The sequence below is a fragment of the Myotis nattereri genome, assembly GCF_964212035.1.
Source record: "Myotis nattereri genome assembly, chromosome: 21".
Classification (NCBI taxonomy): domain Eukaryota; kingdom Metazoa; phylum Chordata; class Mammalia; order Chiroptera; family Vespertilionidae; genus Myotis; species Myotis nattereri.
Window position 1 is genome coordinate 9,008,800 of NC_138097.1, and position 23,093 is coordinate 9,031,892.

General features: G+C 45.9%; 1 protein-coding gene across 1 annotated transcript in view; it reads left to right on the forward strand.

The window, feature by feature from the left end:
• The first annotated feature begins 1,300 nt into the window (after positions 1–1,300).
• BTBD1 (BTB domain containing 1) overlaps positions 1,301–23,093 on the forward strand; it is a 33,030-nt gene continuing 11,237 nt past the window's right edge. The window contains exons 1-5 of the mRNA XM_081114807.1: positions 1,301–1,773; positions 10,311–10,467; positions 16,451–16,556; positions 17,371–17,568; positions 21,696–21,888. Of these exons, the coding sequence (XP_080970933.1) occupies positions 1,367–1,773; positions 10,311–10,467; positions 16,451–16,556; positions 17,371–17,568; positions 21,696–21,888 (1,061 nt within the window). The 5' untranslated portion in view covers positions 1,301–1,366. The remainder of the gene's footprint in view (positions 1,774–10,310; positions 10,468–16,450; positions 16,557–17,370; positions 17,569–21,695; positions 21,889–23,093) is intronic.

The window sequence follows — 23,093 nt, forward strand, 5'->3', positions numbered from 1 at the left end:
TCTGTCTAGCTAGCACTCCATTACACACGGGTTAGTGAGCCAGTGGTTCTCAACCTCCTGGCCCTTTAAATACAGTTCCTCATGTAGTGACCCAACCATAAAATTATTTTCGTGGCTACTTCATAACTGTCATGTTGCTACTGTGATGAAATCGTCATGTAAATATCTGATATGCAGGATGGTCTTAGGCGACCCCTGTGAAAGGGTCGTTCGACCGCCAAAGGGGTCGCGACCCACAAGTTGAGAACTGCTGGCCATTCGTCCTTTTAATTTTGTCTCATATAATTAACAGACATACAGTCCTTTCTGTATTTTCTGTCTTTTTTTTCCCTCTCTGTGTTTCAATGTGGACATCTTATACTGACTTGTCTTCGATAGTTATACTGTGAATGTGTTTCTAGGAATTTGTCCATTTCAGCTAGGTTACCCAATTTTTTGGGCGTACAGTTGTTCATAGTACTCTCTTATAACCTGACCCTTTTATTTCTGTTGCATAGGTGGGAAAGTCTACACTTTCCTTTCTGATGTTAGTAATTTGAGTCTTCTCTCTTCCCCGCCCCCCCCCAAGTCTATCTAGCTACAGGCTTATCAATTTTTTAATATATATTTTTATTGATGTCAGATAGAAAGGGAGCGGGAGGGAGAGAGAAAAATCAACGATGAGAGAGAATCATGGATCCGCTGCCTCCTGCACGCCCCCGACTGGGGATGGAGCCCGCAACCCAGGCATGTGCCCTGACCGGGAATCGAACCGTGACCTCCCGGTTCCTAGGTGGACGCTCAACCACTGAGCCACGCTGCAGGCAGGGCTGCGCTGTTCTTGTTCTGATACATTTGGGGTTTCTTTGAGCTTTAACATACCGTTATCTATTGGCAAATGGATTATAACACATTAAACAAACAGGGGAAAAAAGGGTCCATAAGTCCCCACGGACACTCAAAATCAGAACAAAAGAGAGCAAGAAAGAGGCGAAGGGAAGGCGCTGGGTTAGGGGAGGTCGGCGGGCAGGTGCACAGGGGGCAGAGGCGTCTGCCTTGGCCTCGCCCTCCGACCCCTCCCCTGCCAGGCGAGGAGCTCCCCGGGGAACCGCCCGGGGACCCGGCCCAGGTCCACGCGGGCGGACGCGGCGGCCGGCGAATCGGGCCCAAGGGCGGGCAGAGAGGCCGAGCGGCGCGCGCCCGGATGAACGGCGGCGCCTGGGGCCGGGCCCGCGCGTGCGCGCTCCCCAGCCGGCGGGGGCGCGCGTCCCGGAAGCGCCTTCCCGGAAGCGTTGGGGGCGGGGCCGGTGGGCGGCTCCGCGGAGTCGGGAGGCGGCGGCGGCGGCGGGAGCGCTCTCCGTAGCCGGGGCAGCGGCGCCGCGGGACGATGGCTTCGCTCGGGCCGGCCGATCCGGGCGAGCAGGGCCCGGGGTCCGAGGCGGAGGCGGGCGCCGCGGGGCCGCCGCCGCCGCCAGCGTCGTCGGCGCTGGGACCCCTGCTCCCCCTGCAGCGGGAGCCGCTGTACAACTGGCAGGCGACCAAGGCGTCGCTCAAGGAGCGCTTCGCCTTCCTCTTCAACTCGGAGCTGCTGAGCGACGTGCGCTTCGTGCTGGGCAAGGGCCGCGCCGGCGCCGCCGCCGCCGCCGGGGGCCCCCAGCGCATCCCCGCGCACCGCTTCGTGCTGGCGGCCGGCAGCGCCGTCTTCGACGCCATGTTCAACGGCGGCATGGCCACCACGTCCGCCGAGATCGAGCTGCCCGACGTGGAGCCCGCCGCCTTCCTGGCGCTGCTGAGGTGAGCGGTCCGCGGCCCAGGGGTGACCTTGGCCGGGCCCCCCGCCCGGCTCGGCGACGCGGGAAGGGCGCCGTCCGGCCCGTCGGCGCGATCGGGGCCTTCGGGGGCCGGGCCTGTCGGCGGGGACCTCGACGTGGAAAGGCGCCCTCGTCTCGCGTTCCAGCCGCGCGTGGTCCCGACGGGCCCCTGTGCCTGGTTCCGTGTCTGGGTTGTAGGGAGGCGACTGGTTGAAAGGCTTGCTCGATCCCCGACTACATGGCCATTTTTTTTTCTTTTCCAACAAAAAACCCCGACCCCTTCCTCCTTAGCGCTGAGTGCTCGTGGTCAGGACCCCGCGGAGCGAGCGCCCCAAGAAGGCCGCGGCGCTCACCTGCCCAGGTGCGTTGCTGCAGACGAGGTCACATTGGCTTGAAAAGGCATCGGTTTGCGCTAACTCAGCGGTTCTCAACCTGTGGGTCGCGACCCCTTTGGGGGCCGAATGACCCTTTCACAGGGGTCGCCTAAGACCATCGGAAAACACATATATCATTACATATTGTTTTTGTGATGAATCACGATGCTTTCATTATGTTCCATTTGTAACCATGAAATTGGGGGTCACCACAACATGAGGAACTGTATGAAAGGGTCGCGGCATTAGGAAGGTTGAGAACCACTGAGGCCCTAACCGGTGTGGCTCAGTGGATAGAGCGTCGGCCTGCGGACTCAAGGGTCCCGGGTTCGATTCCGGTCATGGGCAGGTTCCTTGGTTGCGGGCACATCCCCAGTGGGAGGTGTGCAGGAGGCAGCTGATCGATGTTTCTCTCTCACTGATGTTTCTAACTCTCTATCCCTCTCCCTTCTCCGTAAAAATTTTTTAAAAAAAGGCCATCGTTGTTTTTTTAGGATCACAATTTTATTTATTTTTTTATCTTTAATTTCTTTAAGGGTTAAGGTATTACAAATGTGTCCTCATTCCCCCATTAACCCCCAACCTCCCAACCCCCCTACTCATGCTCTCATCCCCCTGTTTGTGTCCATTGGAGGGCATTGGTTTTTTGCTCTTGTCTTGTTGGAGGTTAGTTGGAGTGACTTTTGGTTAATTCTGTGTAATGGAAGGGAGCTGCTAGTGTGGCAGTATTGATCTTTTCTTGACAAGGAGGGAGGTATAGGGATTGCTTTGGCATCCTTTTACAAAGGGGCGGAGGTCCAGCGCAGGCAAGTCACTGGCTGGAGGTGGCAGGGCGAGCGCCCGCCTGGGACCAGGTGGGTTTCCTGATACTGAGCTCACTTTGGCTGCCCGAGTCCCGTGAGTTGTGATGAAAGCAGCCGAGTCTTGCGTGGTACCCAGGCAAAGTTGTGCTGGAGTGGCGAGAAGTGATAGTCCCTTCTGTTTTCTTCTTTTCTTCGTTTTTTGTAACTAGGTTCAATTACATATAAAGTTCCAAGACAGATGGATAGTCCCGAAGGCACACAACCCAATCAGGAAGATCGATGCCAATGGGTAGAGGACAGGATAGGTGACTTAGGGGAAGAAAAACAACACAACTAATTAGCAAAGAACGCTTAACTTCGTTAGTAATTAAAGAAGTGCAGACTAGAAGTGAAGTACTTTGCCTCTTAAACCCCCAAATTTTAATTTTTCAAACACTTTATTTTTCAATTACAGTTGACATTCAATATTGTCTTAGTTTTGGGTATACAGCGTAGTGGCTAGATAATTATATAATTTATGAAATGATCCCAGGGTAACTCTAGTACCCACCTGGCACCATACATAGTTATTACAATATTATTGTCTATACTAGAGGCCTGGTGCACGAAATTCGTGCACTGGAGGGGATGGGGGCTTCCCTCAGCCCAGCCTGCGCCCTCTCACAGTCCTGGTCCCCTCGCTCCTTACTGCTTGGCTCGCTGCTCCTTAGCGCTGCTGTGGAGGCAGGAGAGGCTCCCACCACCGCTGCTACTCTTGTCAGCCGTGAGCCCAGCTTCTGGCTGAGTGGTGTTCCCCCTGTGGGAGCGCACTGACCACGAGGGGCAGCTCCTGCATTGAGCATCTGCCCCCTGGTGGTTAGTGAGCATCATAGTGATTGGTTGTTCCAGTTGTTCTGCTGTAACAGTTGCTTAGGCTTGTATTATATAGATGGAACTACCTGACAGTCAATGTGACCCCCTGAGGGGTCCCGGATTGCGAGAGGGCGCAGGCCAGGCCGAGGGACCCCACCAGTGCACAATTGGGGCTAGGGAGGGACGTGGGAGGTTGGCCAGCTCGGGAGGGACCATGAGAGGGGTCCAGGGTGTGTCTGGCCCATCTTGCTCAGTCTCGATTGGTCAGACCCCAGCAGCAAGCTAACCTACCAGTTGGAGCATCTCCCCCCTGGTGGTCAGTGCATGTCATAGCGAGCAGTTGAGCGGCCTTAGCATATCATTAGCATATTACACTTTGATTGGTTGAACAAACAACCAGACACTTGGCATATTAGGCTTTTATTATATAGAACTAGAGTCCCGGTGCATGAAAATTCATGCACTGTGGGGGCTGTCCCTCAGCCCGGCCTGCATCCTCTCACAGTCCGGGAGTCCTCAGGAGATGTGCTACTGACAGTTTAGCCGCAGTCTGGCCTCCCTCTGCAGGAGGCAACCGGACGGGCTGATCAGGGGATGGTGCCGGCCCCCCCCCATCACCATTCCCTCCCTCTGCCCACTGGCATGTGCCTGGGCTGGCCTGGCACCGCCTGCTCACTGGCCCCGCCCCCCACCCACTGGTCGTTCCACCGTTCGGTCGATTTGCATATTACACTTTTATTATATAGGATTCCCTGTGCTGTGCTTTACATCCCTGTGATTATTTTGTAACTGCCAATCTGTACTTTTTTATTTTTAACTTATTTTTAATCCTCAACTGAGGATATTTTTCCATCGATTTTTAGAGAGAGAGTGGAAGAGAGAGGGGAAGACAGAGAGAATTATTGATGGGAGAGAAACACATTGATTGCTTGCCTCCTGCATGGGCCCTGGGTGCCCTGAACAGGGCCCCTGACTGGCTGGGGAGGAGCCTGAAACCAAGGTACGTGCCCTTGACCAGAATTGAACCCAGGACCCTTTGTTTCGCAAGCCAACGCTCTATCCACTGAGCCAAACCAGCTGTACTTTTTAATCCCGTCACTTTTTTCACCCAACCTCCCATAAACCCCCAAATTTTAAAAATACAACATTGGAGGAACCCTCTCAGACAAAGCTGGTGGTAAAAGTTTGGCACTGTAGATTCTTCTCCCACACCTAGGAAGTATTGAAGTGCTGAAAAAATGTTCTGTACTGAAATATTTACAGCAGGATTATTTAGAGTACTGAGGAAGTAGTCAACTGGAGGGAATGCATAGCTAATAGGTTCATTTAACAGAACTAGTGCAGCTACCATATAATACTTATGAAGACTAGGTAATAACATTAACATGTAAAGTATCCTATATAATAAAAGGGTAATATGCAAATTGACCCTAACAGCAGAACGACTGGGAATGGCTGGTCACTATGATACACACTGACCACCAGGGGGCAGATGCTCAATGTAGGAGCTGTCCCTTGGTGGTCAGTGGGCTCCCACAGGGGGAGCTCTGCTCAGCCACAAGCCAGGCTAATGGCTACCAGCACAGCGGTGGTGGCCGGAGCCTCTTCTGCCTCCTCAGCAGCACTAAGGATGTCCGACTGCAGCTTAAGTCTGCTCCCTGCTGGTAAGTGGACATCCCCTGAGGGCTGCCGGGCTGCCAGAGGGATGTCTGACTGCCAGCTTGGGCCCGATCCCCCAGGGAGCGGGCCTAAGCCAGCAGGTGGACATCCTCCGAGGGGTCCCAGACTGCAAGAGGGCATAGGCCAGACTGAGGGACCACCCCGAGTGCACAAATTTTTGTGCACCGGGCCTCTAGTCCTATATAATTAAAGCCTAATATGCAAATTGTTCCTTTGACCGGGAGTTCGACCAGGGGGCCAGGCCGGCCAGCCAACTAACTGCCCATGGCCCCTCGCCCTGGCCAGCAGGTTAGCTTGAGCACACTTTTTTATTATGTTTACAGCTTGAATTAGCTAACATTGAAGGCTTTGGAACTTGAGTTTGGAGCACTTGAAGAAACTGCTCAGTTTGATCTGCCTGACCCCTGTCAGTGATGTTTTTCAGTTGTTCATTTGGGAAATACTGTGTGCCTGCCCTGGGCCGGTCACTGTTTTAGATGTGGGATACAGCAGTGAGCAAGCAGAAGTCCTGCCCTCGTGGAGCTTGTACTCCACTAGGGAGAAGCAAAGACACATGTCAACCACTAATAAGTGTTTTGAAGAAAAAGTGACCAAGCCACTAGGGAAGGAGCTTGCCAAGCAAGGGAAGGCTCTAAATGTCTCCTGTTGGAGAGCAGCAGAGTGAAGCAGTGCGATTTGAGCAGAATGAACAACAGGGAAAGTGGTGGGAGGTGAGGTGAAAAAGATGGCCGGCCAGGACCTGCGGGGCCACCGAGCCTGTGTGCGGACTTTGAGTTTCATCTGGTGTGTGGTGAAAAGCTTTGAGAGAGGGAGTGCTCTGATCTGATTTACATTTTTAGAAACTCACTCTGGCAGCTGCTTAGAAATTAAATTAGACCAGAGAGGTGTCAGATGGGCAGCAGGGAGTTGAATGGAGAGGTTTCTGCAGTAGTCCAGGCAAGAGATGATGGTGGGCCCTACCAGGGTGGTAGAGATGGATGGATCTGATGAGAAGCGGTCAAATTCTGCATAGATTTTTAAAATATATATATTTTTATTGATTTCAGAGAGGGAGAGAGATAGAAACATCAATGATGAGAGAGAATCATGAATCGGCCGCCTCCTGCACACCCTACACTGGGGATCGAGCCCACAACCCAGGCATGTGCCCTTGACCAGAATCGCACCCGGGACCCTTCAGTCCGAAGGCTGACACTCTCTTTCCACTGAGCCAAACCAGCCAGAGCCTGCATAGATATGGAAGGTAGAATCAATAAACTTTCTAAGACTTCCAAGGAGGGATGTAAGAGTAGACAGAAATAATGACCTGGAATTTAAGGAAGAGCTTCTTCCTGAACACAAATTCGAAAGTTAAGAGTGAAACCCTGAGAACAAATGAGACTTCCTAGGCAGGGAATGTAGACTGTTAAGAGGAAAGAGGCACAGGGTGAGCCTGGGGTCTCCAGCCTGCGGGGGCGCAGCAGGGGCTCAGGAGCATAAAATGAGGCTGAGGGACAGCTGTCAGCGGCACGAGAAGGGAGGCAATAACTATGTATGGTGCCAGGTGGTGCACAGTTGGGGCTAGGGAGGGACGTGGGAGGTTGGCCAGCTCGGAAGAGACCATGAGAGGGGAGGCAAGGAGGTGGTATCTTGAGTTCAAGAAAGTTTCCAATAGCCCTAGCCGGTTTGGCTCAGGATAGATCGGCAGCCTGTGGACTGAAGGGTCCCGGGTTCGAATCCTGATCAAGGGCACATACCTGGGTTGCAGGTTTGATCCCCGCCCTGGTCAGGGCATGTGCATGAGGCAACCAATCAATGTTTCTCTCTATGTCTCTCCCCCTCCCACTCTCTCTAAAATTCAATGGAAAAATACCCTCAGGTGAGGATTAACAAAATAAAACAAACAAAAAGAAAGTTTCCAATAAAGAAGGAATTGGCAACTATGTTAAATGCTGCTGAGAATTGGACAAAATGAAGACATTGAATTGATTTCTGATTTTGACGAAATGGAGGCTGTTGAGAACCCTGGCAAAAATGATCGCAGCAAACTGAGTAGAGTGGATTGGGGAGAATATGGGAGGTGAGAAACTGTTGACATCTAGATAAATAATCCTCTCAAGGAGTTTTGTTGCAAAGAGGAACAGAAAAATGGAGTGGTGGCTGGAAGGAGACCTGGGGTAGCTCTTCTTCAGGATCTTGTCTTCACTCTCTTCTTCCTTTCGCGCTCGCCAGTCCCCAGTCCCTCCCCACTGCTGCCACCCACCCGGTTCCCCTCACCAGTCCCCAGTCCTGCCCTGCAGCCACGTACCCTGGTTCCCTGTGGTTCCCTGTTCGGTTCCCTGTGGTTCCCTGTTCGCCATCTGGCAATCCGAGCCTGTGGGCCCGGGGGGAGGGACCAAGAGTTAGTCAATGCATCTCACAGCGACTGGTCGTTCAGGTTGTTACGCCGTTGTGGTCGCTGGGCTTTTATTGTATGTTAGCCAGCTTTTGTCTCTAACTCTATAAAGTACCCCAAAACTTAGGGGCTTAAAAAAACAATCACATATTTTTGCTCAGTGGGTCAGTTGGGGATTCACTCAAGTGGGGTTGGATCCGAGCTGTCGTTTGGTTCCAGTCTGGTCCGCCTGTTTCTTATCCTTTTGGACCAGTCATGAAGGTTCTCTCAATTGATGGATTCTGGCATTACAGGGAAGGCCACGCAGTGATTTGCTTTTTTTGTGTGTGTGAGTGACTTGCTTTTTAAAAAAAGTCCTGGAAAGAGGAAATCCACATGCCGTTGGCCAGTTCCTTATATTGTCCTGGCAGATCTGTGTCATGAGCAGTGGAGCTCAGAGAAGGGAGGTCTGCATGTCGGGGGTGGGCAGGGGGTGACAAGCTGGATGGAACCCTGCCACCCCCCCTACTGCCCCATCCCCCCAATAGGAACCCATAGACAAGGAGCTTAGGATAGAATGTTATCTTTTTTTTTTTTAACATATTTTTATTGATTTCAGAGAGGAAGGGAGAGGGAGAGAGAGATAGAAACATCAGTGATGAGAGAGAATCATTGATTGGGCTGCCTCCTGCACGCCCTCCACTGGGGATCGAACCCACAACCTGGGCATGTGCCCTAGACCGGAATCAAATCTGGGACCCTTCAGTCCGCAGGCCGACGCTCTATCCACTGAGCAAATGGACTAGGACTAATTTCCTCTCTTTTTATCCATCTCTTTGTCCCTGGCTGTGAGTGGCTGTGCCTTGCTTGGTTTTTAATTCCCGTCCTCATCCCAGAGTGTGGCAGTGACGTTAGGTGAGTGTTAGGATGGTGATATGGATGGCTGACTTGAGTCTCTACAAGGAGGCTTTGGAAACAGTGTAATCCTGAAAAACAGTAACTTTCCCTTTTGAACTTGAGATATAGGGGAGCGTGAGAATGAGCAGCCTCCACTCTCTGTTATAAGGATGTGGTATTATTAGAGAAATGCCAACATTTGGTTAGGGTGAGAAGTTAGGGGATGGACCTGGCGAGGGTTTCATCTTGGGTGGTGATTACGGCCACAGGAATAAAAGTAGAGGAAATTGAAAGGTAGAGGGGACAGGGACATGAAATAGAACTTAACTTTCCTCACGCCTTCACGGTAATAGACTGCTCTGAAAGGATGGGTTTCTTAAACACATGCTTTATGACTTGGGTCCGGGGAGTACAGGTCTAGTAAGTGTTGTAAGCCTTTAGTGTCACTCCAGTGAAACACTAGTTCTGAATGCCATTCTCCCCCAGCAGCCCCAGCTATTCTGAGTGTAGCTGAGAACTGACAGTCAGCACGGGGCGCTCTGAGGAGCCACAGAGGGGGCCGGAAGTTCAAATGTAGAAGCTCAGATAGCCTCAGCAAGAACCACCAGGCCTTCCCTGAGACTCTTACATTTATCCTCAGTTCTATAGAGCTGATTTTACTTTATTTTTTTATTTTTGTTAATCCTCACCCGAGGATATTTTTCCATTGTTTTTTTTGTTTGTTTTTGTTTTGTGTGTTTTTTTAGAGAGAGAGACTGGAAGGGAGAGAGAGAAACCGATGTGAGAGAGACATATCTATTGTTTGCCTTCCGCATGTGCCCTGACCAGGGCCAGGGATTGGATCGAGCCTTCAACCAAGGTGTGTGCCCTTGACCAGAATTGAACACAGGACTCTTCAGTCTGAGGGCCGACGTTCTATCCACTGATCCAAATCGGCTAGGGCTATAGCTGATTTATTTAGTGACCTAGCCTTTACAGGCAGCAAACTGGGAGGAAGGCAGTATTGGTCTGATTGTATTTTGAGAGGAAATTGGACCTAAATATCCACCAGCACCTAGCAATATTTAAGATATTATTAAATTGTTTTATTCCTCCAAAGCCCCAGGACTCTAGTCTTGGTCATAATGCTAACTCTGGGATAAAAAGGAAAGGTTAGAAGATGCCCAGAATAAGAAAACACCACAATCTGGAAACGATTGTTTTGACATTTAGAGATGTGAACTTCCGCTCTCTGTAGATTTGCTTAAGTGAACACACTTTGATGAAGGAGGAATAAGTGAATCACGTCACCCAAAGCTGCTGTGAGGTGTTAACTGAAAATCTGGCTTAGAGATAGGGGTCTGTCTCAGGATTTGGGGAGACGCCCTGCCACTCAGGATTGGGTAAGAATAAAGGAGACGATGTGTGTGCAAGGGCCCTGTAGCCCTGTAAAGTCTGATGCACGTTTCAGGTTTCCAGTTTGCTCATCGTCTTTTAAACCTATTCCTCAGAGGCTTAAGGTTGGTGGGTTGCTTATCGAAGACCTAACTGACCAGCTCTGCAATTTCCCCTTGCTTTCCAGATTTCTGTATTCAGACGAAGTTCAGATCGGCCCGGAAACCGTTATGACCACTCTGTATACTGCTAAGAAATACGCAGTCCCAGCCTTGGAAGCACACTGCGTGGAATTTCTCACCAAACACCTTAGAGCAGATAATGCCTTCATGTTACTTACTCAGGTAAGTCCACGTGACTAAGGGATGTACCGTTGGAGCTTGAAAAATTGAGTGTAACTATACAGTGGAACCTCATTTCTCAAACTGAATTCATTTCAGAAGGCTGTTCGAGAAGCGATTTGTTCAAAAACAGAATCATTTTTTCCCCTTAGAAATAATGTAAATTGAATTAATCCGTTCCAGGCCCCCAGATGATTCCTTTTCAACCTTTCTTATATACAGTACATGTCTAATGTGCTGTTTAATCCTATATAATAAAGATCTGATATGCTAATTAGACCGAACAGCAGAATGACCGTCCAGATGACCTTCCAGACAAAGCCAAGGCTGCGAAGGCCGAGGCAGCCAGGGCTTCAAGGGTTGAGCCCCTTGCATGAATTTTGTGCACTGGGCCTCTAGTTTATAAGTAAACACTTTTTAAATTTATCGAACCACAGCCTTAAAGGAATTTTTCATCGATCACTGCCTCAGAAATGCACTGCTTTTCATTTACCCAATCAACAACAGTTTTTCTAGCTATTGAAGTGCCTGTGTGATTGTTGTTTTGTGAGCATTTTCACACCCTTAGCAACATTAGCACTCTGGATGGCCTCTTTATGTTTTAAGATTGTGCTAATCGCCAGCAACGAAAGCAACCTCTCCTTTGCTTGTTGCCTGCTAGACGCTTTTTGTCCTGCTGAGGTATCAGCATGAAAGGGTTGTCAGGTCAAAAACTGAAGTTTTGGTCGACAACTGAGACATTTTTGTCTGAACAACTTGGTTGAGAACTGAATGGTTTGAGATGGGAGAGGTTTGAAAAACGAGGTTTGACTGTATGTGAATATTTAGTATTCCCTGATGAATTAGTTCTAGATCATTATTTTTAAAAATATTTTTTTATTGATTTCAGAGAGGGAGAGAGAGATAGAAACATCAATGATGAGAGAGAATCATTGATCGGCTGCCTCCTGCATGCCCCACAATGGGGATCGAGCTCACAATGGGGCTTATGCCCTGACCAGGAATTAAACCTTGACCTTCTGTTTCATAGGTCAATGCTCAACCATGAGCCACACCCACTGGGCTCTAGATCATTATCTTAAAGTATATGTAATTGTTCTTATATTACCATTCAGGGAAATATAGCAGATTTATATGATTTCACAATAGAAAAGCAATTAGAGTTAATACAGTAACATATAGGTAAAGAAACTGAAGCCTCCCTAGCTGGTTTGGCTCAGTGGGTAGAGTGTCGGCCTGTGGACTGAAGGGTCCCAGGTTCGATTCCAGTCAAGGGCACATGCCCGGGTTTTGGGCTCGACCCCCAGTAGGGGGTGTGCAGGAGGCAGCCAATCAATGATTCTCTTATCATTGATGTTTCTATCTCTCTTTCCCTCTCTCTTCCTCTCTGAAATCAATAAAAATAAAAACATTTAAGAAAAAGAGAGAAAGAAAGAAACTGAAGCCTTATCGTGAGTATAGGGTGCTGTGACTCAAAGTTATGTAGCTCTTCAGGACTGGGGTTGAGATTAAGTTCCGGCGTGGCTCCAGCTGTGGGTGAGAGAGTTTTTTGGACATCTAAATTTTTGTTGGGTCCAAAGGTTTGTGTTTTTTTTTTAAGAGATTTCAGTCTTTTTTTTTTTTCTTTTTTAATATATTTTATTGATTTTTTACAGAGAGGAAGGGAGAGAGATAGAGAGCTAGAAACATCGATGAGAGAGAAACATCGATCAGCTGCCTCCTGCACATCTCCTACTGGGGATGTGCCCGCAACCCAGGTACATGCCCTTGACCGGAATCGAACCTGGGACCTTTCAGTCCGCAGGCCGACGCTCTATCCACTGAGCCAAACCGGTTTTGGTGGGTCCAAAGGTTTTTATGTGTAGAGATGATCACTTAACTTCTTTATTTTAAAACTTCAATCATAAAGTTCAGAAACCAATCAATTAAACTTCGATAATTAAAACAGACTTGCTAGTTCAGTAAATACAGTAGGAAGTAAATTGCATTTATTTTCAGCAGACTCTCAGAGGTGGGGCCTGAGAGCCTGTGTTTCTAACAGCTTCCGGATGATGCTAGTGTCTCTGGACCACACTTTGAGCAGCAAGGGCTGACCAAGATTGCCGCAGGACAGAAAAGGAACTTTTCAGTGCCTTGTTTGTCTGAGAGCCCAATGTTACCCACATTTTTCATTGGTGGGGTCATGTGAATTATCCAGCAAACTGTCATGTGAGCCTCTTGTTCCTGCCAAGTGAGTCATTTGAACTGAGCCGGTTCATTTACTGGAAAAGACCCAGCTTCGCTCCAACACAAAAGGCCAGTGTACTGTGCCAGCGTGGTTGGCACAGGGAACACACTTATGATGAAGTGATAGGATCACAGTGATGTTTCCCAGAGATCATGCCAGACTCTTAAGTAGCAGTAATGGATTCCCTAGGAAATTGATGCTGCCTGTATAATCTGAGTGGCTGAAGTATTGCTATTCTAGTTAAAGTAATTTTTACAAAAACTTGTTTTTCCTAGAGTGAAAGATGAATTTTTACATGAACACTGAAAATACAGTTGAGTTCACCATTTAAAATATTTGCTCATATTAGAATTTTAATTGTTAAAAATGTACTGTGTTTTTTTTTTTATATATATTTTTAAATACATGAACTGTGATCCTAAGGCAGGATTCGACACTAGAAAGAAAAGTGTTGTAAAAAAAGATCACTGGGTCAGTTGACAAAAAATGATACAGGTAGTAGGATAAAAATATTGTATTGTTATTTACCAAAGTTAGCACTAATAACAGAATATCCTTATTCTTAGGAAATACACATGATGTGTTTAAGGGTAAGAGTTATGATGCATGTAATTTATTATAAAACTAGAGGCCTGCTGCACAAATTTGGGGCTGTCTCGCCCAATCCCGATCAGGCCGATAGGGGCCGCAGGAGGGCTCCAGGGCATGTCTGGCCCACTCGCCCAGTCCCGATTGGCCGGACCCCAGCAGCAAACTAACCTACCTACCAGTTGGAACATCTGCCCCCTCGTGGTCAGTGCGCATCATAGCGACTGGTCAAGTGGTCGACCAAATGGTCGACTGATTGGTAGGACACTTAGCATATTAATGGCTTTTATATATATAGATGGGCCAGACACCCCCCCCCCCTTATGTATAAACATACACGTATATGTAATATACATAGCCTCCTTTCTAATACATTACTTATTTTGATCATTAATGAACCCTCTAGGTTACATAAGGTAGACATTATCATCATCCCATGTATGTATACACATATACATAATTTATTTTATTATACATATTTGTGTTTCTATTTAGGGCTAAAATTTATTAAAACTATGCCGAAACCGGTTTGGCTCAGTGGATAGAGCGTCGGCCTGCGGACTGAAGGGTCCCAGGTTCGATTCCGGTCAAGGGCATGTGCCTTGGTTGCGGGCACATCCCCAGTGGGAGGTGTGCAGGAGGCAGCTGATCGATGTTTCTCTCTCATTGATGTTTCTGACTCTCTATCTCTCTCCCTTCCTCTCTGTAAAAAATCAATAAAATATATTTAAAAAAAAAAAAAAAAACTTCGACGAAGCAGATTAATGTAAACAGACTTGGTATGTAATCTAAGAAGATGATTTATAAACATATTTGAATATTCTATAACTTCAAGAAATGTTCTACTGATTAAAAATATATGTTTATATTTATATACAGTGGGGCCTTGACTTACGAGTTTAATTCGTTCCGTGATGGAGCTCGTAACTCAAATTACTCGTATGTCAAATCACTGTGACGTTCGCTGTGCCAACTAGCTGTGGGGCATCTGAAGCTGGCTTGTATGTAACCCGAATTTTAGCTCGCAACTCAAAACATAAAATCGGCCGAGAGACAGCTCGTATCTTGAAAAAACTCGTTAGTCGGGACACTCGTAAGTCAAGGCCCCACTGTAAATAAAATTATGAATCATATATTAGAGATATATTTAAAATTTAAGCCAGTGTGTTTAATGTATTCATTTCTGCCCCTTAAAACACAGATAACTTTTTTTTTTAAAATATATTTTATTGATTTTTTACAGAGAGGAGGGGAGAGGGATAGAGAGCTAGAAACATCGATGAGAGAAACATTGATCAGCTGCCTCTTGCACGCCCCCTTACTGGGGATGTGCCCGCAACCAAGGTACATGCCCTTGACTGGAATTGAACCTGGGACCCTTTAGTCTGCAGGCCGACGCTCTATCCGCTGAGCCAAATCAGTCAGGGCAACACAGATAACTTTTTAGTTTAGAGATGTGATTCATTTGTTCAGTAGCATCTGAGTTATTGAATCCTTTGAAAATGAATTTTACTTTAAAATTAAATGAAGAGTCATCAGCTACACCAAATAATGGTGTCATTTATGGTGTGGCTAACTAATTGGCAGACTTCTCAGCAGGTTTCTGCATCATCCAGCATGAGCACCTCTGAGCATCTGGTGTTTGTCCATGCTGTTCAATTAAACAGCTGACGCTAGGTCAGGATGAAAGACTGGCATACAATCATCACATGTCCTTTTTCAGTGTTACGGCTTTTAAAAATATTACTTGAGTTTAGATTTCACTCCCTGTCCCTCCAGCTTTTTAACTTTAAAAAAAATGTTTAATATGCATCCTGATAAAACACATCCTGATAAATCTTGACTTCTGACTTTTTTTTAAGTATATTTTTATTGATTTCAGAGAGGAAGGGAAAGGGAGAGAGAGAAACATCAATGATGAGAGAGAATCACTCATTGGCTGCCTCCTGCATGCCTCCCACTGGGGATCAAGCCCACAACGCCGGGCATGTGCCCTTGACCAGAATTGAACCCAGGACCCTTTAGTCTGCAGGCCGACACTCTAGCCACTGAGCCAACTAGGGCAACTTCTGACTTCTTAAAGACTAGATTAGCTTTGCTGGAATCATGCAGTCTACTGTTTTGTTCAATATATATTGTGGCTTCTTTTATCATTAAGTTTGTGGGATTCAGTCATATTGTTATGAGAAGTTGTAGCTTTTTATTCTCGTATAAATTCCATCATTAAAGTATGTGAATTCATTTACTTGCTCTTCTGTTATTAGGTCTGTTGTTGTTTCTTTATTGTTGAAAGTATTACAGATGTCCCCATTCCCTTCCCCATTGACCCCTTGGCCTCCACTCAGGTTCCCAGAGCTTCCATGCTCTAAAACTCTTGTACTTTATTCTCTTCCACTAATCAAAACGAGAAAAGGGGGGGGCGGGGAAATCTGGTCTGTTTGTACCAGTATGCTTGACCAAAGTTGATATTACTGTTTAGTGAAAAGATCATAAAAAATGTGGCTTTAGCCCTAGCTGGTTTGGCTCAGTGGATAGAGTGTCAGCCTGCAGACTGACGGATCCCAGGTTCGATTCTGTCAAGGGCACATGCCCGGGTTGTGGGCTAGATCCCCAGTGGGGGGCGTGCAGGAGGCAGGCAATCGATGATTCACTCTCATCATTAATGTTTCTATCTCTTTCTCCCTCTTTCTCCTTCTCTGAAATCAATAAAAAATATTTTTTTAGAAATGTGGCTTTACATATTAGCTTTGCAACATAACTAACTTCATATTTACAAGGCAAGTAAGAACACCCCTCTGAGCCTCTGCGTCCTCATCTGGCAGATGGGATAAAAATGTCTCCCTTATGTGGCATAGGGCGTTCATTAAGGATTAAAATAAGTAGTGCATAAGAAAGTAGGCAGTGTATACATAAGCATATGAAAATACAGATAACAGGGCTGGGAGTGGTGATGTGAATTTGTTATCTCAGCAAGACACTTGTTCTTTTAGCTTTTCATTTCTAATCATGGAATGAAAAGTTTTAAGAATATATAGATGTTGTAACTATATTTTAAGTAGGTGTTTTTACATAATCAGCAATTACAACTGTTTATAGTATTAACTTTGAATATGCACAGCCTGAAGATAAAGAAATTATGGAAACAAAATAATTGTGGTTTTATGTGTTTAGGCGCGACTATTTGATGAACCTCAGCTTGCTAGTCTTTGTCTAGATACAATAGACAAAAGCACGATGGATGCGATAAGTGCGGAAGGATTTACTGATATCGATATAGGTAAGTTCACAGGGAATTAAATTTTACCTGTAAGTACTTAATGCCTTACCAGTCAGCCTTGGTGGACGAGCTGTTTTTTGATTAGGTGTTTTTTTCCAAATGATTTATGTCTACCCCTTAAGAATTTTACTTTCTTTATTTTGGTGAGATATTCCTAAAAGTCTTAAGTACCCCATTGCCTTTTAAAAGATGTCAAAGCAAATAAATGTTCATTGACTGTTCACATGTGCATGACATTATACTAGGGTCCTGTAAAAAAAAAAGAATTACAAAGACAGGTAAGATACAATTTTTCTTAAGAAAACTATCATCTAATTGGAGAATCAAGGAAACAAATATGTGAACGTTAAGATTTAAGACATTAATAGAAAAGATGGCAAAGGACAAAATGTGATTTTTTTTTTTTTGCCTTTCTTTAACTAGATATATAGAAAATAATTACAATGGACATTCAAAACATGAAGAGGTTACCTCAAACTGGAGTAGAGTTAGGAAAATCTTGACCGAGGAGGTCCTGATAATGACTGTATAAGGAAGAGGGGAGGGCATGAGAGGCAAGAAGTACCACATGAAGACATGTGTAAAGGACGGGAAAGGCAAGGCAGGTTATGTTAAACAAATACTTGGATCTACAATGAATGCATAGATCATTGCAGAATATAATTTAAAAAAAGAAAGTATAGAGTCTGTAGTTTTAAGTATCACCTATTTTTATTGAGATTTGACAACTTAATATAAGCAAGTTGGTCTGTATTGTTTTGTTATAGAGCAAGATATTCCTCATTTATTTTTATGGTTTTTTTTTTATCTGTAGACACACTCTGCGCAGTTCTGGAAAGAGACACACTTAGTATTAGAGAAAGTCGGCTTTTTGGAGCGATTGTACGATGGTCAGAAGCAGAATGTCAAAGACAACAGTTGCCTGTGAGTTTTGAAAACAAACAGAAAGTTCTAGGAAAAGCTCTGTCCTTGATCCGGTTCCCACTGATGACCATTGAGGAGTTTGCAGCGGGTAAGGCATAACTTGACCAAAGTCTAATTTTTTAAAATATGTTTTTATTGATTTCAGAGAGGAAGGTAGAGGGAGAAAGAATCATTGATTGGCTGCTTCCTGCAAACCCCCTCACTGGGGATTGAGCCCGCAACCCTGGCATGTGCCCTTGACCAGAGTTGAATCTGGGACCCTTCAGTCTGCAGGCTAGCACTCTATCCACTGAGCCAAACAAGCCCGGTGATAAACTCTATTAGAAACTGTTTCAGTGGTTAGTCAGCCAGTCTCCCTGTGTGAGAGGAAAATAAGCTATTAATTACTGAGGACTGGTCACTCTTCTAGTTACATGATATATGTATGTGTGTCCGTGTTTATAATTTTATGTAATTCTCCTAATAGTCCATTAAGATAATATTATAGATTACTAGAGGCCCGGTGCACCGAGGGGTGGGGGGGTCCCTCAGCCTGGCCTGCACCCTCTCGCAGTCCAGGAGCCTTCAGGGGATGTCTGACTTGCCTCTCACAGTCCGGGACCCCTCGCTCCTTACTGCCCACCTGCTCGCTGCTCCTTACCATTCGGCTTACTGCTCCTTAGTGCTGCCATAGAGACGGGAGAGGTTCCCGCCACCGCCGCGGCACTCGCCAGCTGTGAGCCCAGCTTCTGGCTGAGTGGTGCTCCCCCCGTGGGAGCGCACTGACCACCAGGGGGCAGCTCCTGCATTGAGCGTCTGCCCCCTGGTGGTTAGTGCGCATCATAGCGACCGGTCGTTCTGTTTGTTAGCTGTAACAGTCACTTAGGCCTTTATTATAAAAACTAGGGGCCCGGTGCACAAAAATTTGTGCACTGGCGAGGGAAGGGGGTGGGGGAGTGTCCTTCAGCCCCACTTGTGTCCTCTCACAGTCTGGGACCCCTCAGGAGATAACCACCTGCTGGCTTAGGCCCGCTCCCCGGGTGGCAGATGGCAGGCCCGATCCCTCGGTGCCTATCCTGCCTCCCTGGGTCGCGCACACGGCAGGGCCGATCCGGGGGTTGGGGCGCCACCCTAGGTTGCGCACACGGCAGGGCCAGTCCAGGGGTTGGGGCGCCGCCCTGGTTCGGGTTGCACATGGGACGTCCGGATGGAGGCCGAGCGGGCTGGCCGATCGCTGCTCCACTGCCCGGCCACCCCGGGTTGGGTTGCACATGGACGCCCGCCGCCCCAGGTCGCAGATAGCAGGCCCAGATGGCGGCAGGGCAGGCGGGATGGCGCTGTCCCGCCCTGCCTGCACTATCAAATTAGCCGCCATCTTTGTTGGCGGTTACTTTGCATATCGTGCTGATTAGCCCATGGGAGGTTTAGCAAAGGTACGGTCAATTACCATGTTTGTCTATTATTAGATAGGATATATGCCTTAAATTTTACATATATTTATAATATATTTAAAATGTATGTGTTTTATGGGTTAGACCACTGAACTTGAGAGTGGTTAAGTACTTTGCTCAAGGTTATAATGCTTCTAAAACACCTGAAATTTCTGTGTAACTATTTTTTTTAAATATTTTTTTATTTATTTCAGAGAGGAAGGGAGAGGAAGAGGGAGATGGAAACATTAATGATGAGAGAGAATCATTTCTTGGCTGCCTCCTGCACACCCCCCACACTGGGGATCGAGCCTGCAATTCAGGCATGTGCCCTGACCGGGAATCGAACCGTGGTTGGTGCGCAACCACTGAGTATGCTGGCTGGGCTCTGTGTAACTCTTTAGTCTCTTAGCAGCTTCTTCCTGCTTGGTTTCTTTGTCTCAGATTCCTCTTGTTTGTGCATACCTTAGGAATCAGCAAATACAGAAATTATGCACAAAATGTTGGTCTTGTCTCTCCATTTGATCCTTTCTATGAAATCATTTGGTTTGAATTCCAATTTTTGTCTCCTCAGTCAAATGAGGCCTGCCATAGTTTCTAGGTTGCCAGTTTCTCCTTGGCACTTATGCCCCATGAAGCAAACCAGCAAATATCCCATGGGGAGAAAGTGGTGACAGGTACAGAGCTTCTCACTATATTTCCCTTCTCAAGCACTGACAGCCTCAGTTCTCTGTTAACTTGAAGTAGCTATTGTATGTATTTTATCCATAGTTCTCTGGCATAGGTTGTTCCATCCTACAGGCTTCTTAATATTTTTAGTAGTCAAATAATTTATTTTCCCAAATTATCTCTCTATTTCTAAAAATGTTTTTATGGAGAGTTTCCTTTATTTTCTTTATTTTGCTATTGTGTATGCTTTCTTTTCTATCTAGAGATTTGGAAATTACACATTTTGCATTTACCCCCCCCCACCTCAATTTTCTATCCTATATAATAAAGAGGTAATATGCAAATTAATCCTCACACCCTCACAAGATGGCTGCCTACGACCAGGCCAGCAGGGGGGTTAGTGAGGGACGACCAAACGACTGAACAAGCAGGCTGTGTGGGGCCACCAGGCGAGGGAGCGGGGCAGGGCAGTAAGAGGCGACCAGGCCAGTGGGGGGGCAGTTAGGGGTGACCGGGTCGGCAGGGGGGCAGTTGGGGTTAATTAGGCTGGCGGGGGGAGGGGGGGCAGTGAGAGGTGACTAGGCCGGCGGGAGTGGGAAGTTGGGGGCAACCAGGCCAGCAGAGGGGGGCATTTGGAGGCGATGAGGCCAGCAGGGGGGACAGTAAGGGGTGACCAGGCCAGTGGGGGGGTGGCAGTTAGGAGTGACCAGGCCGGCAGGGAGGGCAGTTAGCGGCGACCAGGCCAGCACACAGAAGCAGTCAAGGGCGATCAAGCTGGCAGGAGGGGGCAGTTAGGGGCAACCAGGCTGGCAGGCAGGTGAGCGATTAAGAGCCAGCAGCCCAGGATTATGAGAGGGATGTCGAACTGCCGGAAACTCTCCATAAAAACATTTTTAGAAATAGAGAGATAATTTGGGGAAATGAACTATTTGACTACTAAAAATATTAAGAAGCCTGTAGAATGGATCAGGCCGGATCGGGCCTAAACCAGCAGTGGACATCCCCCAAGGGGTCCCGGATTGGAGAGGGTGCAGGCTGGGCTGAGGGGACCCTCCTGCCCCCATGCATGAATTTCATACACTGGGCCTCTATTTAATAATAAAACAATATTTATTAACCTTCCCTATTTAAAACAAGAATGTTAGGATGGTGTGTTCTTCCTTTCAGCCTTTCCAAACCACTTTATGGTACCTGATTTCTCTCTCTCTCTCTCTCTCTCTCTCTCTTTTCTCTCTCTCCCACTCTTTTTCTCTCCATACTACAATAACACAATTACTATATTAGACATCGTTCTAGGTTGTTTTGCTTTTAGTGTCCATCACCAGTTCTTCTAGGAGAGAATTTCTTAAGTTGTTTATTTTGACTCACTCTCTGTTAACTAGCCTGTGTCTCCAATAACTTTCTTTAGGTAGGTATCTGGTACATGTCTGAGAATGTTTTTTCATGATCTGAAGACTTTTTTTCAACAAAGGAAATTTTATTAAAGTCTTGAATTATGACATCTTCTTATTGTTAGTTCTTTGGGAATATTAGTAATGTTTAAAAATCAGGGTTTTTCATTAAAATCTGAATTTATGGCTTCCTAAACCAAATTTCTAGCTTATCAATTTTTTTTTTTTATAGTTTAAAAATTTATAATTTAGTTTTGTAGTCTCATTTAGATTGTTTTTAACCAGCCTTGGGAGGGATCTCCTGGCCTCTTTTATGAGGAGTAGCCTTTGTTTATTCTTGGATAAGTTGAAACTGGAATTTTTCTGTTCTCAGAAACATTGTATGGGGAAACCATAAGATGTATGATATGCGGCTTCCCCAGCTCTTCCCATTTTAGCTCCTGCCCTCTGCTAATTTCTGAACCCCAGAATGAAAGCACTATCCTATTTCCACTTCTAAATATATTCCATTGTTCAGATTATACCCTCAGACAGGTACTAGGTGGGGAACAGAGAAGTAACATTGGCTCTGGCTACCCATAGGGAATGACTCTTTCTGGTAAACGAAAGTCTGTGGTACTCGGAGGAGGGGAGTGGATAGAAAAATCCAGGCTTTCATCGAAGCTTTGATTAATGATTTTAACATGTATGTTTATGTGGTTAACATGTAAGTTAACCTCAAATGGATTTTATTTGTGTTTCTACAGGTCCTGCTCAGTCTGGAATTTTGTCAGATCGTGAAGTGGTAAATCTTTTTCTTCATTTTACTGTCAATCCCAAACCCCGAGTAGACTACATTGATCGACCGAGATGCTGCCTCCGCGGAAAGGAATGTTGCATCAACAGATTCCAGCAAGTAGAGAGCCGTTGGGGCTACAGTGGGACGAGCGATCGAATCAGGTATCTGTCACACTGTTACGGACGCCATGGTGGGCTGGGTGGCTTTTATCCCCATATTGTGGGAGATAATGAACCAACATCTTATTTTATCCTATAAGAATCACACAGGCAGTGAGGCGTATGGTCTTCTCACTGAATTAGGAGGAAACAAGTAATGTAAGGAGGGGTTGGGCCGGGCCTTCTGTTACATGAGTTCTGCTTGGCTTGCCGCTGCGGGTGAGCTGAGGTCGAGACATTAATTGGTCAGACACTGTGTTTACAGTCTTAGGGCTACAGTTTATTTTCTCTGTTTAGTGTGAGTTTTTTTCTTTGCACAGACATTGCATGGGAAATATCTCAGTGTAGCAAAAAAGAAGAAAAAAAAAAGAAAATATCTCAGTATACATTTATAAAAGCTTTGAAAGGGAAAATAATCTTAAAAGATTCAGGTGTATAATCCTGTTAGGAAGTTATCTTTGTTTTATTGTGTTTCTTTAGGTTAAATGTCAAAATTGAATAAGTACCAGTTTTCCTAAAACATGCCTTTGGATTTTCACTTATTGAATAGCACTTTTATATAAAACTAGAAACTCATAACAAGTTTGTCAAATATGGGACTCCCAGGGGGAGAGGACCCTTGTAAATAATTGGAATAAGATGGAAATTAAAAACGCATTTGTGGATTATTTAGCAATCATTCACAACGAGAATACTGTATCTGAAACTCATAATAAAGGACGAAGTAGACAGTGTCACAAAAAGAAAGTCATAAAAACTACTTTTACTAAATAAATTATAGTAGAAATCATTTAAGCATTCAATTCAAGTAGCTAGAAAATGAATAGCAAAAAAAGAAAAGAGAGAAAGGAGATAGGTAAATATAGAAATTAATGAATTAAAAATAATAGAATTGATAAACCATTAGCTGGTTCCTTAAAAGACCAATAAAATAAATAAACCTCTGGCAAAGGTAGTGAAGAAAACAAGCGTACATTTAGAAATAATGGGAATATAATCAGATACTGAGAAGATTTTAATTTTAATTCTGGGTTTACTCTGTGCTAATAAATTGAACGTCTTGATGGAATGGATCATTTTATAGGCAAATATAATTTATCAAAATTGACTGAAGAAGAAAGCCTGAATAGACCCATTACCATGGAAGGAATTAAAAGTTATCAAAGAACTGTCCCTTCACAAGGTGGTTTTTACAGGTGAGTTTTATC